General features: G+C 42.0%; 1 protein-coding gene across 3 annotated transcripts; it reads left to right on the plus strand.

Annotated features, from left to right (window-relative positions):
• Positions 1–6,150: 6,150 nt before the first annotated feature.
• Positions 6,151–13,885, plus strand: LOC310893149 (C-type lectin domain family 1 member A-like). Of its 3 annotated transcripts, none has more exons than XM_083821745.1 (6): positions 6,151–6,626; positions 7,763–7,852; positions 9,028–9,126; positions 9,415–9,563; positions 10,123–10,235; positions 11,316–13,885. In XM_083821745.1, the coding sequence occupies exons 1-6, from the start codon at positions 6,518–6,520 to the stop codon at positions 11,437–11,439; spliced, it is 684 nt and encodes a 227-aa protein (XP_083677871.1). In that variant the 5' UTR covers positions 6,151–6,517; the 3' UTR covers positions 11,440–13,885. The 3 variants fall into 3 exon arrangements, with proteins under 3 accessions (XP_083677871.1, XP_083677872.1, XP_083677870.1); XM_083821744.1 differs by having other exon boundaries at positions 6,152–6,626; positions 9,409–9,563; XM_083821746.1 differs by lacking the exon at positions 10,123–10,235 and having other exon boundaries at positions 9,409–9,563; positions 11,316–11,439.

Consider the following 13,885-nt stretch of genomic DNA (forward strand, 5'->3'; position numbering starts at 1 on the left):
TAGAGCCAAGTCCTAATTTATGGGTACTAGAGGTTTTCAAGATGGTTCTGTTCTGTGATTCTGTTTTATGAGCTACCAAGCTACCAGCCGAACTAACTAGAATTCCTTACTATTGCAATAGGAAGTGCATGCCTGAAAGTGAGGTACAATGTTTCATCTGGTAGATAGGGAGTCAGTAGGTGGGGACAAGGAGTGGAACGGAGCCCTCATATTCCACGAGGAAATGGTTAGCAAACTGCTACTCCACTTAGATGTATGCAAGTCTATGAGGACAGACTGGATCCACCCGAGGGTACTGAGGGAGCTGGTGGAAGTGCTTGCCAAGTTGACTTCCACTATTTATCAGCAGACCTGGCTATCAGGGGAGATCCCAGTTAACTGGTGGCTAGCAAATGTGACACCTATCTACAAGAAGGGCCAGAAGGAGGATCTGGAAAGCTACAGGACTGTCAGTCTGACCTTGGTACTGGGAAATCTCATGGGGCAGATGATCTTGAGTGCCATCACACAGCAGTTATAGGACAACCAGGTGATCAGGCCCAGTCAGCATGGGTTTATAAAAGTCAGGTCCTGAGCAATGAACCTGGTCTACTTCTACAACAAAGTGATGCGCTCAGTGGATGACAGATAGGCTGTGGATGTGGTACCTAGATTTCAGTAAGGCTTTTGAAACCATTTCCAATGGCAGTCTCCTGAAAAAGCTGGCTGCTCAAGTCTTGGACGGGTGTACGCTTTGTTGGGTTAATAACTGGCTGGGTGACCTGACCTGAAGAGTCACGGTGAATAGAGCTAAATCCAGATGGAGACCAGTCACTAGTGGTGTCCCCCAGGGCTCAGTATTGGGGCCAGTTCTCTTCAATATCTTTGTCAGTGATCTGAACGAGGGGATCAAGTGCACTGTCAGTAATTTTGCAGATGACACCACGTTAGGTGTAAGCGTTGATCTGCTCCAGGGTAGGAAGGCTCTGCACAGGGATCTGGATAGGCTGGAGTGATGGGCCAAGGCCAACTGTATGAAGTTCAACAAGGCCAAGTGCTGAGTCCCGCACTTGGGGCACAACAATCCCAAGCAGCGTTACAGGCTGGGAGATGAGTGGCTGGAAAGCTGCCTGGCAGAAAAGGACCCAGTGTATTGGTCAATAGCTAGTTGAATGTGAGCCAGCAGTGTGCTCAGGTGACAAAGAAAGCCAACAGCACCTCTGTCTTGTCCCCCCAGATTCATACTTACTTTCTGCCAGTGCTGGTTAGAGCACTGGAGGCAACTAACAGAAACTGTAATAAGGGAAATCCTAATAAGACATAAGGAGAAAATTCTTCACAGTGTATGTGGCCAAACAGGAATGGGTATCCAGAAAGTCTTGGAGATCTCCATTCTTGAAGACTCTGTGAATTTGACTGGACAAATCCTTAGAATCATAGAAACACAAGGTGGGAAAGTACCTACAAGATCATCTAGTCCAGCTGTCCTCCTATCACTAATACTATCCACTAAGCTATTAAATCACATCTCGTAGCACCTCGTCCAGACGCTTGAACACCACGAGGGACGGTGACTCCACCACCTCCCTGGGCAGGCCGTTCCAGTTCCTGAACACTCTTTGAGAGAAAATGTTTTTCCTGCTATCTAATCTAAATCTCCCCAGGCACAACTTGTGGCCATTTCCTCAAGTCCTATCATTAGTTACCTGGGAGAAGAGGCCAACCCCCCCCTCATCACAACCTCCCTTCAGGAAGTTGTAGAGTGCAATGAGGTCTCCCCTGAGCCTCTTCCAGACTAAACAATCCCAGCTCCCTCAGCCACCCCTCATAAGACTTGTTCTCCTGACCCCTCACCAGCTTTGTTGCCCTTCTCTGGACACATTTCAGGTCCTTGATGTCTTTCTTGTAGTGAGGGGCCCAAAACTGAACACAGTACTCGAGGTGCGGCCTCACCAGAGCCGAGTACAGGGGGACAATCACTTCCCTAGACCTGCTGGCCACACTGTTTCTGATACAAGCCAGGATGCTGTTGGTCTTCTTGGCCACCTGAGCACACTGCTGGCTCATATTCAGCTGACTATCAACCAATACTCCCAGGTCCTTCTCTGCCTGGCAGCTTTCCAACCACTCATCTCCCAGCCTGTAGCACTGCTTGAGGTTGTTGTGCCCCAGGTGCAGAACCTGGCACTTGGCCTTGTTGAACCTCATCCCATTTGCCTGAGCCCAGCAGTCCAGCCTATCCAAATCCCTGTGAAGGGGCACCCTACCCTCAGACAGATTGACACTACCTCCCAACTTGGTGTCATCTGCAAACTTACTGAGGGTACACTCAATCCCCTCATCTAGGTCATCAATAAAGGTATTAAACAAGATAAGCCCTACTACCGACCCCTGGGGGACACCACTTGTAACGGGACGCCAACTGGACTTAACTCCATTAATCACTACCCGCTGGGCATGGCCTTCCAGCCAGTTCTTTACCCAGAGAAGAGTATACCTGTTCAGGCCACGGGCAGCCAGTTTCCCCAGGAGAATACTGTGGGAGATGGTGTCAAAGGCTTTGCTGAAGTCCAGGTAGACTGCATCAACAGCCTTTCCCTCATCTACCAGTCTGGTCACACGGTCATAGAAGGAGATGAGGTTGGACAAGCATGACTTGCCTTTCATGAACCCATGCTGGCTGAGCCTGATTCCCTGGATGCCATGCACGTGCCATGTGATCTCACCAAAGATGATTTGCTCCGTAACTTTCCCTAGAACTGAGGTCAGGCTGACAGCCCTGTAGTTCCCTGGATCCTCCTTATGGCCCTTCTTGTAGATAGAGTCACATCGGCAAGGCTCCAGTCCTCTGGGACCTCTCCAGATAACCAGGAACGCTGATAGATGGTGGAAATCGACTTGGCAATCACCTCCACCAGCTCCCTCAGCACCCTAGGGTGGAGCACATCTGGTCCCATGTTCTGCTCCCATGGACTTGTGACATTCCAGATGGAGGAGCAGGTCTCTAACTGTCTCTTCCTGAATCACAGGGGGCGATTCTCTACCTGAATCTAAAGGGACTTCCAGGTCAAGACGTAAAGTACCCTGGGGATAACTGATCCGACTATTAAAGACAGATGTCAAGAAGGCATTGAGAACCTCAGCCTTTTCCTTATCCTTAGTGATCACATCCCCTGCTGCACCAAGGAAAGTATGGAAATTCCCCTTGGTTCTTCTCTTACTTTTAATATATTTGTTAAAGGATTTCTTGTTCTCTTTTAGTGCAGTGGCCACTCTGAGTTCAAGCTGGGCTTTTGCCTTTCTAACTTCCTCCCTGCATATCTTAGCAACTTCTTTGTAGTGTCCTCTAGTAGCCTGTCCCTTCTTCCAGAGGACGTAGATTCTCTTTTTCTCCCAGAGTCTCAACAAAAGTTCCTGGTTCATCCATGTCAGTCTTCTCCCCCTCTGGCTTACTGGACTCAGGAACAGCCTGCTCCTGGGCCTTTAAGATTTCTGTCTTGAGGAGCATCCAGGCTTCCTGGACTCCTTTGTCCTTAAGGAGTGAATCCCAAGGTACCCCTGCAACAACTGTCCGGAACAGGTCAAAGTCCACCCTCCGAAAGTTCAAGATAGCAGTTTTGCTAGTCACCCTTCTGACATCACCAGGAATAGAAAACTCTACAATTTCATGGTTGCTCTGACGAAGACAGTCCCCAACCTTCACATCTCCCACCAGTCCTTCTCTGCTAGTGAAGAGCAGGTCTTGTGGGGCAACTTCCATGGTAGGCTCTTGTGCCAGCTCTGTCAGGAAGCTATCTTCCACACACTCTAGAAACCTCCTGGACTGCTTCCTCTGTGCAGTATTATACTTCCAGCATATGTCAGAGAAGTTGAAGTCTCCCATGAGAACGAGTGCTGGTGATCATGCAACTTCTGTGAGCTGCTCGTAGAATGAGCAATCCATCTCTTCATCCTGATTAGGCGGTCTATAACAGACCCCCACCAAGATGTCACCCCTACAGGCCTTCCACCAATCCTTATCCATAGACACTCAACTTTATCACTCCCAACCCCAAGCTCTTCAACATCAAAACACTCTTTAATATAAAGAGCCACACCACCACCCTTCCTTCCTTTTCTATCCCTTCTGAAGAGCTTGTAGCTGTCCATCACAGTACTCCAATCGTGGGAGTCATGACACCATGTTTCAGTTATAGCAACTAGGATAGTTAGTCTTCCACACAATCGCTTCCAGCTCCTCCTGTTTGTTGCCCATGCTGCGTGCATTGGTGTAGATGCACTTCAGATGAGACATCTGCCTCACCCCCAGCTTCAGTATTGTTCCCCTAGGCTCTTCTCTGGTGAGCCCTGTTTTATCCCTTTCCCCCCATCATAGATAACTTAAAGCTCTCTCGACATGTCCTGCTAGCTTCTGTGCTAGGATTCATTTCCCGCTTTGAGACAGGTGAGTTCCATCCATCTACAACAGGCCAGGGGTTGAGTAAACTGCCCCATGGTCAAAGAACCCAAAGTTCCTGTCCTGACACCAGCCTCTCAGCCAATTACTCATTACCTGTGTTTTCCTAGTCTGCCCCATGTCCTTTCTTGAGCAACTTTACCATTGCTTGATGCTGGCAAAGCTTTGAATAAGAAGCTGAACCAGTTGACTTCCAGAGGCTCCTCCCAAAGGTACTTAAGACAAAAGTCTTAAGACTTAAGACGCCAGAGTTTTGCCATGCATCTTTTATTGGGGGGTACCCAGACTCCTTGACACAGATTTCAGTCCTGGTTCATGCATCTGTAGTGACAGGTTTAAAATTACAACATCTCACTGTCACCCTACAAATTCCTGTCACTTGAACTGGTCTTTCCCACAGTATCTTCTTTCCTTAAAAGTCCTTCACTCTGTTCCTGCCTTCACTCGGTCAGGATTTGCAATTGCTTTGTGTTAAATTAAATAAACATGCACTCATTTGAGATACCTGAGGCAGCAGGTAAGGTGCAATTTCACCAACCGTTCAGAACTTTCTTACTCGGCTTTCATGGCCTTAATACATCCTATGTTCTCCTGGCAGGGGAACTTCCAGAGAATAAAGGAGGGAGTGCGCAGCACTGTGCAGTACGCCAGCAAACAGTAAGCTACAGCTTTGCAAAAAGAAGAATGGGCTCCTACTGTAGTTGGATGATGTAGAGAAGTTGAAATATAAAGTAGTATCCAGACTGTTTTGTTTCTCACTTGCTAAATTTTTCTAATTTATAAGAAAGAGGGGCAGATGATGCTATTTCAAGTGATCTACTGTTGTTTCCTTGGTCATTATACCTTAAAAATTGTAGTGAGTCTTCCCTTCATACTTATAGATCACGGAGTCATGGAAAGATTTAGCTTGGAAGGGAGTTCTCAAGTGAAACTGTTCTAAACTGTTGCTCAGCAGAGCTAATTTCAAAACTAGATCGGATTGCTCCAGCCTCTGTCCAATCAAGCTCAGAAAATCTCCAAGGACAAAGCTGCCACACCCTTTCCAAGCACCAGTTCCAATATTTGACCACCTCAATGTGATTTTTTTTTCCCCATGTCAGATCAGAATTCCCCTTCATATAATATACTCCCATTGCTTCTTGTCTTCCATTGTATATTTCTGAGTCTGGCTTCATCTCCTTTATACCCCGCTTTATGCAGTGACTCCAATTAGTTTGTCAGTAGCTTTCTTCTTTCCAGGCTGAACAAATCCCTGTAAATCATGTGCTGCAATTCCTAATTATCTTTGTGGCTACCCCCTTGACCAGTTTTAGTATTTCTGAGGTTTAGAGGGGTTTTTTTGTTTGTTTATTTGTTTTTGTAATTTTTTCTTCCTGGGGTGCCTGAAGCTGGACATAGTACTCCAGCTGTATAGGCACAACTGTTGAAGAGAAGAGAATCATCACCTCCTTTGCTCTGCTAGCTATGCTCTTGCTAATTTTGTCTGATCTGTGGTTAGCCTTTGCCACAAAGGCTTATTTGTTAAGTGCTCTCTGTGTCTTCTTTTTCCACATTGTGATTTCCCAATTCTCCCTCTGAGAAAATGACATTAGATTCTGGACAGTGTTTCCTGTGTGATTACACAGTTTCAGCTACTATTTACAGCGGTGAATTTTGGTCTGAATTGAATACAAACACCTGGATTTGTAGCCCTTAGCAATGAATAATGAAAAAGGCACAGAACTGAAATCAGCCTGTTGATTGTTCTGTTTCAAAATGTGAAAAGTTCAAAGGAGATGAAGGCTCACTGGAAAAGAGTGATACTATGAAGCCATAAAATGACTGGGATCATGTCATTTCTATGTGTCTCTAGACCTGCGGAGGCAGAATCTAGCTGAGATGTGTTGAGCAGAAAGAGAGGATTCCTTCCCCTGAGGGAGGAAAAGGAGGAGTCACACATAGTACTTGAATATGAATAACTTGACTCAGGAAACTTGAAGTGTGACTCATTCTCCTCTCTCTTCCTTCTTTCTGCTTTTCTCTTTGCTTCTCCTTCACAAAACATTTGGTCTGTCTTTTAAGAGGATCATTATTGAACCACGAATGAGTTCTCAGATACTGAACATGAACACAGAAGAGGACGGATACTCGCATTTAAATCATCTGCCACAGCATCCATCCAGACACTATATGTCTGTGAACATCAACCAAGGTATGACTGACACCTGTTCTTGAACTTTCTGTGCTATAGTAGACAACAGGAATGATCTCTCTTGTCCAGATAAGTAAATGAGAAAAATATGTATTTATAGGCTTAATGTTTATTTCTGTGCACTATTTATATGGTTTTGTCCGATAAAAATAAGCGTGCATGGATGTGAAAATACATAGAATGAAACTACTGCTGTTACTTGCCCTAAATTTCTGTAGAAAAAGACAGATGGCTTTGGGTTCAAACTCTGGAATATAGGAATCAGTGCTAATGTGATTAGTTTTATTTATTGTTTTATATTATTTCAGGAAATTGCTACAGAGATAAGATAATCTGACTAAAAAAAAAAAAAGAACAAAACAAAAAACGCTTCCATGTTTTGTCATCTGAACCTTAAATTTTTAGGAAGCTTTTATGATTAATAGCTTTTGAGGCCAGAAGGGGTAAGGTAACAATGGGCCTGAATGCACGTCATATTATTTCTCTTCTTCAATTCCCATATCTCCATATGGGCTAAACTAGGTATTTCAGTCCTGAGTTAAATATTTCATGTGCTGAAAGGTCTGTCATATTGCATTCCCATGTCTATTTGTTGATGGAAACATTCAGGAACTTTTGCATACAGCATAACTTCAGTAGATGTTTTCAACTCCAGGATTTTCTTTAACCAGACTTCAACCCAGAGCTAGCATGCAGTCTGAGAACTGTGTACACTGAGAGTAGAAAGGATTTGTGCAAAGTGAAAGATGATATGGATATACTTCCTTACTCTATTCTGGCACAGAAGAATAATAAATTATTGCCAGGGAGAGCGGGAACATCACCTAATTCTAAGCCATAGGATCACTACAAGTTTTCATAGTCTCATCATTTTCTAAAGGCAAGGAATCCCCTACCTGTTCTGTTTAAACTATATACTTCCAGTGACTCATTTCAAACAGAACGCTTTAACAGATGCACTGCAGAGGGCTTCATGTTCTTCACAACTTTTATTTGAGCTGATCCTTAAAATATAATATATTCAAGAAGGGTCAATACTTTGAAAGCCAACAAATGGCTTTTCCTGGAAATGGGGAGGGTTGTGAGGGTTACTGAACAGAGTGCCTGCTATCACGTAAATTTTTGGTTTCTCCCAGGGCGATCTCTTCCCTTTGCTGTATGGTTGCCAGCTATCTTCACTTTGTTTGTACTGTGCCTGGCCCTCATCACAGGAATGATAGTCCTAGGTAAGTGCTGAAACCTACTGTATTCCTTTATTCATATTAACACCTTAGGAATAACTGCACTGAAGAAAAGTGGCAGACAGACTGCAACAAAGGACAGTCATAATTCAACCTCCTCACATACACTGTTCTTCCCCATCATCCTATTTGCCTGCAATAAACACTGCAGCTTGGTGCATAGGTCTTTGAGGAAGTATTTTTAAAGGCAGTTCTGGACCTGTGCCCAGAGCAAGGATATAGAAATCAAGGTTGTGTATTTTTGAAAGAGTGGGAGAAATGGATTCTACCCTCATCCATCTATCACTCATTTATTTACTAATTAGAATTCAATTATGAAATTCTAATGTTGACTTTTATAAATCAGTTTGATGTTTCTCTTTTCCTCTTCTCTTGTTGTTCAAGCCACTTTACTGGAACAGCAGTTCTTTTCTCCTTACTTGGAGATCTTTTGTGTTGGAAGACTACTATCTTAAATTAGTTCACATAAGTATGTTAAAAAAGGGACATATTTCTAGCACTCAGATTCATGAGGAAATCTCACTGTCTGTCTGTTTCACTCTGTCATTCCAGCTTACCTGAGATGTGCAAAAGAATTGAAGACCTTCATATTTTATATTAGCTTTTATCATGTGACATGACTGTACGTAACTTCTTGTTGCAGAACCTGGACATTGTCATTCTGACCCTTTACTGCCAAAAGCTAATATCTAAGTACTCCTGATATACATATATATATATATATATATATATAAAGCTCCTGCCTTCCTCAGAAAAGTTTAACCAAGAGTTAAAGGTTTTTTCAACATGAATTATATTTAGAACTTTAGGAGTTTTAGGGTGTTTTTTTAAAGTATCAAAAGTCTTCCTTTAAGAACAACATGATTAGTTCAAGATGCTCCTTGCTAAGCATATTCTTTTGCATTGTTATAGTTTTTTATTAGGTTGTCAAGTGACCTGTAATGGAACTGTGATTAAAATACATTTAAAACTTGGGAATCTTTTTATCCATTGTTTTCACATCTGTTAGTTTCCTCACCATATGTGACACTGTAGCATCAGATTTGTATGTAAACACATAGCTGCAAAAAGTAAATTTGCAAAATATGATGATGCATATATCATGCAGCATCATCACAACTTTTTTTTGTCTGACTGGAGAATATCTTTATAAACTTCAGGTCTCAGAGGTTCTCAGGCACCTGTGGAACATAATGAAAACTTGCGAGGACTAAAAGAGAGATTATGCTCGGTGGGTGACATGAACATTAAGAACAACGGTAAGTAGAACTATCGTTCACACAGCCTAAAGTGCATGTTAAGTCTTATATAGTTAAATAAGGGTGTTATATATTATATGAAATTAAATAATGAACTAAAAAAAAAAAAATTAAAAAATAAAAAATAAATAAAAAAATAAAAAAATGAGTGTAGATATGACCCATAAAGTGCCATATACATTTCAGCTCTACGTATCTTTGACTTTCCAGGCCTATGAGTGTACATTTCTCTACTCTTCCTTTGGTTATTTATAAGGGACTGATGGTTTCTTACTATTCTAGGACCAGCATGTTCACTGTGCCCTGTAAACTGGAAATGGATTGGAGGTGACACCTGTTTCTACATTTCAGAAAAGAAGGCAACATGGCAAGAAAGTAAAGACTTTTGCTTTTCTCAGAATTCCACCCTTCTTACACTGAAAAGGAAAAGCAAGTTGGTACGGTTCCTATCATACAGTTATTTCTTTGCAATGGTATCAACTATTCAAAACTCTTCACCAGTCAGCAAATACCTCTTTAAGATATACATTAATAGACATACTGTCCCCAGGGTCTGAGGCAATGTGGACTGAAGAGCATTTAATCGTAAAAGTATAATGATGAGGAAGCTAATAACATGGGATGTTATTCAGACAGTCATTGGATGTGAGCGTCTTGAATCCTGAGAAAGTTAGAAGTGATGATTTTCAATTCAGAAAATCTCTTTGAATACTCTAAGTAATAGAGTTCTAGAGAGAATTGTTGCCCTGGTCTTATATTTTGTACAGATGCCAGACACAAAATATTCCTGTTTGCACGTCAAATAAAGACGCTGTCTCCTGAAAAGTATCTGACGAAGTTCAGAATGTTCAGATGACGAGTTCAGAATATCATTGTCAAATTACCTACCTCTTTTGGTTCTTTCTTTGATTACCTCTTCTCAGGAGAAGCTATTTAGATTTAAGCAAAACCACACCTACAAACTCCTTGGTGCTAAAGGTTTTGCATTTTTCATAGATCAGAATGTCTCATATATTACAAAAACAATCGTATTGGATTGGATTATCCTATGGAGTTGATGGCTGGTCTTGGATGGATGATACAAAACTTTCTACACAGAGGATGGACTGGTAGGTTTTCTGAACTTATATGGTTGGTAGTTTTTAATCTCTTCTTGCACAATATCATCCCTGTGCATTTAGGGAGGAGGGAAAAATAAATAAATCCTATTAATGGCAAAGTTTTAATGCAGAATACAGCCACAGACACTTTCAGAATTAAAATACTATTATAGATTCGGAATCCCTGAAAAAGATAGAGTTTTAGAAAACTAGAAGTGAAAGCAAGAGAAAGAAAAAACGAACCAGTGCAATCAGTGACTGCTCTCACTGTTTAAACCCATTCTCTTTATGAAACATCCCATGAGCTCTAAAGCAAGTAACCCACACTTCTTTCAAGACAGACTGCCTCATGCACAACCTTCCTGCACATGCCTTTTCTACTCAGCCACAGTTATCCCAAATTCACTTATCTCTTTCATCAACTTTTCAAACCCTTATTACATAACAATAGTCAATGTGAAAAGAACCCATTTACTTTTTCTGTAAATTATCATCAGCTTATTCAACCTTTTTCTCCTTTATTTAAACTGTGGGGAAAAATGGATTCCTATTCTGTTCTACATGAAGTGACCACTGTATGCAGTAATATGAGAGTCCTCATCAAACTGGAGAGCTGTCACAGGCAGGATCAACATTTTCTGACTGAAAATTCTACAGTGCCTCCTGAGGAGTATATGCTCATTTTGTCTTGCAAACTCTTGCAATTCCTGTGGCTAGTAGATATCAGGCTGAATGATCTGGCTTCTGTTTGGGCAGACCACTGTCATTCAGTTTTCAGACTCAAATTACCACTGTATAAATCAACTGTTGGAGGGTCAATAATGACTGGTGAGGAATTAGTGCTATTTTCTGTTTTGAGTATGCTCTTTTTTTTTTCTTTTTTTTTTTTTTTTTACATCTTTGCACTGAAGGAAGGTGGGAGACTGCCTTGACTTGAGTTTTATGTCATGTTCTTCAACATTTTGTAGAAGAACTTGCATGACTGTGCAAATTTTGCAATAATGTATGATCATCCAAAAGGGCTTTATGCTTTGTACAAAACACGTATGTGTGTTTTTAACAATATGGTGTTTTTTTTCCTTTTCCTAGGATTGATTTGTCCTCTAAGAAAAACTGTGCGTACCTATACTATCGTAAGTTAAAAGTTTACAGTGAGGATTGTTATGAGAAATATCCTTGGATCTGTGAAAAGGCAGCAGTCCAGTTGATCTAAAAATATTCTTCTGATCAGCAGAAGGAGAACTGGAAGCATATGAAGAAGATTGTCATTTTCAGATTTTTAAAAAAGATGATGTAAAATAATGTTTAATAGAAATTCAAAGCAGAGTCTATCCTTCACATACACTAAAATATAACAGAGAAAGGAAGCCTTTCCAGATAAATAGAATCAGCAATAACAAATATTTATGAATCAGAGACAAGATATTAGCCTCATCTGTCTAGCTCAGAAACCTGAACTTTAGCAAAGCTGTTAATCTCAAGCATGTCAACATAGCCAAATAACTCAGAAGCATAAAGGCTTGTGGGGCTACTTCTTGTCACTGGTTAGAATTTCTTATATATCCATTTCTACCAGGGCTCTCCTTTTAGCCCATTTGACTTTACTCAGATGATGTCTTCTCTCACTTCTATTTACAAAGATACATTCACCTCCAAAAACTCTTAACTATTTACAGTTTTCTCTTCAATGCACCAACTTTCAGTTATTCTAAATTACTCTAAAACTCCAAAGCAAACACTCCGCTCCTTTACTACTCAAATATGTGTGGCTTCTTTGTTTGCTGCTTAGCAGCAAAACATCAGTTAGCACCCTCATCCTCCTCTTGGCTGGGGAATATGAATTTTAAGTATGTTCAAATTTTAGATCCATGTAATGACACTTTTCCTCTACATGCAATAATGTGATCTTCCAAGAAGGCCCAGAAGTCATTGTTAAATAAGTGTTAATAAACAGTACGCTGTTACCATAATTGCCATAGCCATTATGCAGGGAGAATGGAAATACTGATTGGATATTTCCAAGATTGCCATCCTAAGATCATTGGTCTTCAACTAAGAGGGAATATCTCCATCTCTTTACCTAACACATAGGGCCCTAGAGGGAAGAGGGATCCAAAATACCTAGTTGATATTCAGCTGTCACCTCCTCCAAACTCAAGAGAGGTCTGTCCCAATGAGCAGAAATTCAGGCAAAAATGCCAGGAGGCATTTGATGAACTACAGGTTCCTGGCCAAATTCAAACACAAAAAGAAAGCATAGAGAGGACAGATACATGGATGTGTAACCTGGGAGTAATACAGAAACAGGGATGAGGTTAGGAAATCCAGAGCCCATTTGGAACTCACTCTGGCCAGTGATGTCAAAGACAACAGGAAGGGCTTCTGGGTGACAAAATGTAGATGGAAAAATATGGACCCACTGCTGAAGGAGACGGTGGACTCGATTATATAAGAGGTGTAAACAGCTGAGGTACTGGATGCCTTCTTTGCTTCAGTCTTTACGAGCAAGATTGGCCTTGATGCATACCAGGCCCCAGAATGTAGAGGGAAAGTCTGGAGCAAGGAAGAAGTTCTGGTCTGGGAACACAAGCACACTGTACATACGTAAATCCATTGGCTCTGATGGGATGCACCCATGAGTGCTGTGGGAGCTGGAAGATGTCACTGTTGCAAGATCACCTTCAAAAACTCTTTAATGATCATGGTTACTGAGAGAGTGCCTGAGGACTGGAGGAAAGCAAATATCACTCCTATCTTCAAGAAAGTCAGGAAGGAAGACGCAGGGCCAGTCGGACTCACCTCAGTCCCTGGGAAAGTGATGGAGCACATAATCCTGGAAACAATTTCCAAGCACATGAAGGGCAAGAATGTGATCAGGAATACTCAGCATGCATTCACCAAGGGGAAGTCATGCTTGAACAACCTCATAAGCTTCTACAATGGAATCACTGGCTGGTAGATGAGGAGAGAACAGAGGACATTGTCTACCTGGACTTCGGTAAGGCTTTCAACACTGTCTCCCACAAGATCCTCATAAAGAAGCTATGTATGGGCTGGATGAGCAGACAGGGGGGTGGATTTAAAACTGGCTAAACAGCCAGCCCAAGAAGAAAGTAATCAGTGTTGTAAAGTCTAGTCAGAGACCACTAACTAGCAGTGTATGTCAGTGGTAAATATTGAATCCAGTCCTGTTTAACCTCTTTATTAATGATCTGGATGATGGAGCAGAGAGTACCCTCTGCGTATCTGAAGATAATACAAAACTGGAAGGAGAGGTGATCATATGGTTGTGCTGACAGTCAGAGGGACCTCAATAAGCTGGAGAGAGGGGCTGACCTCATGAAGCTCAAAAGAGAGATGCAAAGTCCTGCACCTGGGGAGAAACAACCAACCCCATGCACCAATATATGCTGGGGGCAAAACAGCTGGAAAGAAGCTGGGCAGAAAACGTCCTGGGGTCCTGATGGACACCAAGTTGAACATGAGCTGGAAATGTGCCCCTGCCACAGAGAAGGCTGTTAGTATCATGGGCTACATTAGACAAAGTATTGTCAGCAATTTGAGGAAGGTATTCCTTCCCCTCTCCTCAGCATTGATGAGGCCACACCTGGAGTACTGTACGCATTTCTGGGCTCCTCAGTACAAGAGACACATGGACA

Source organism: Anser anser (genome assembly GCF_964211835.1).
Source record: "Anser anser genome assembly, chromosome: 1".
Lineage (NCBI taxonomy): Eukaryota > Metazoa > Chordata > Aves > Anseriformes > Anatidae > Anser > Anser anser.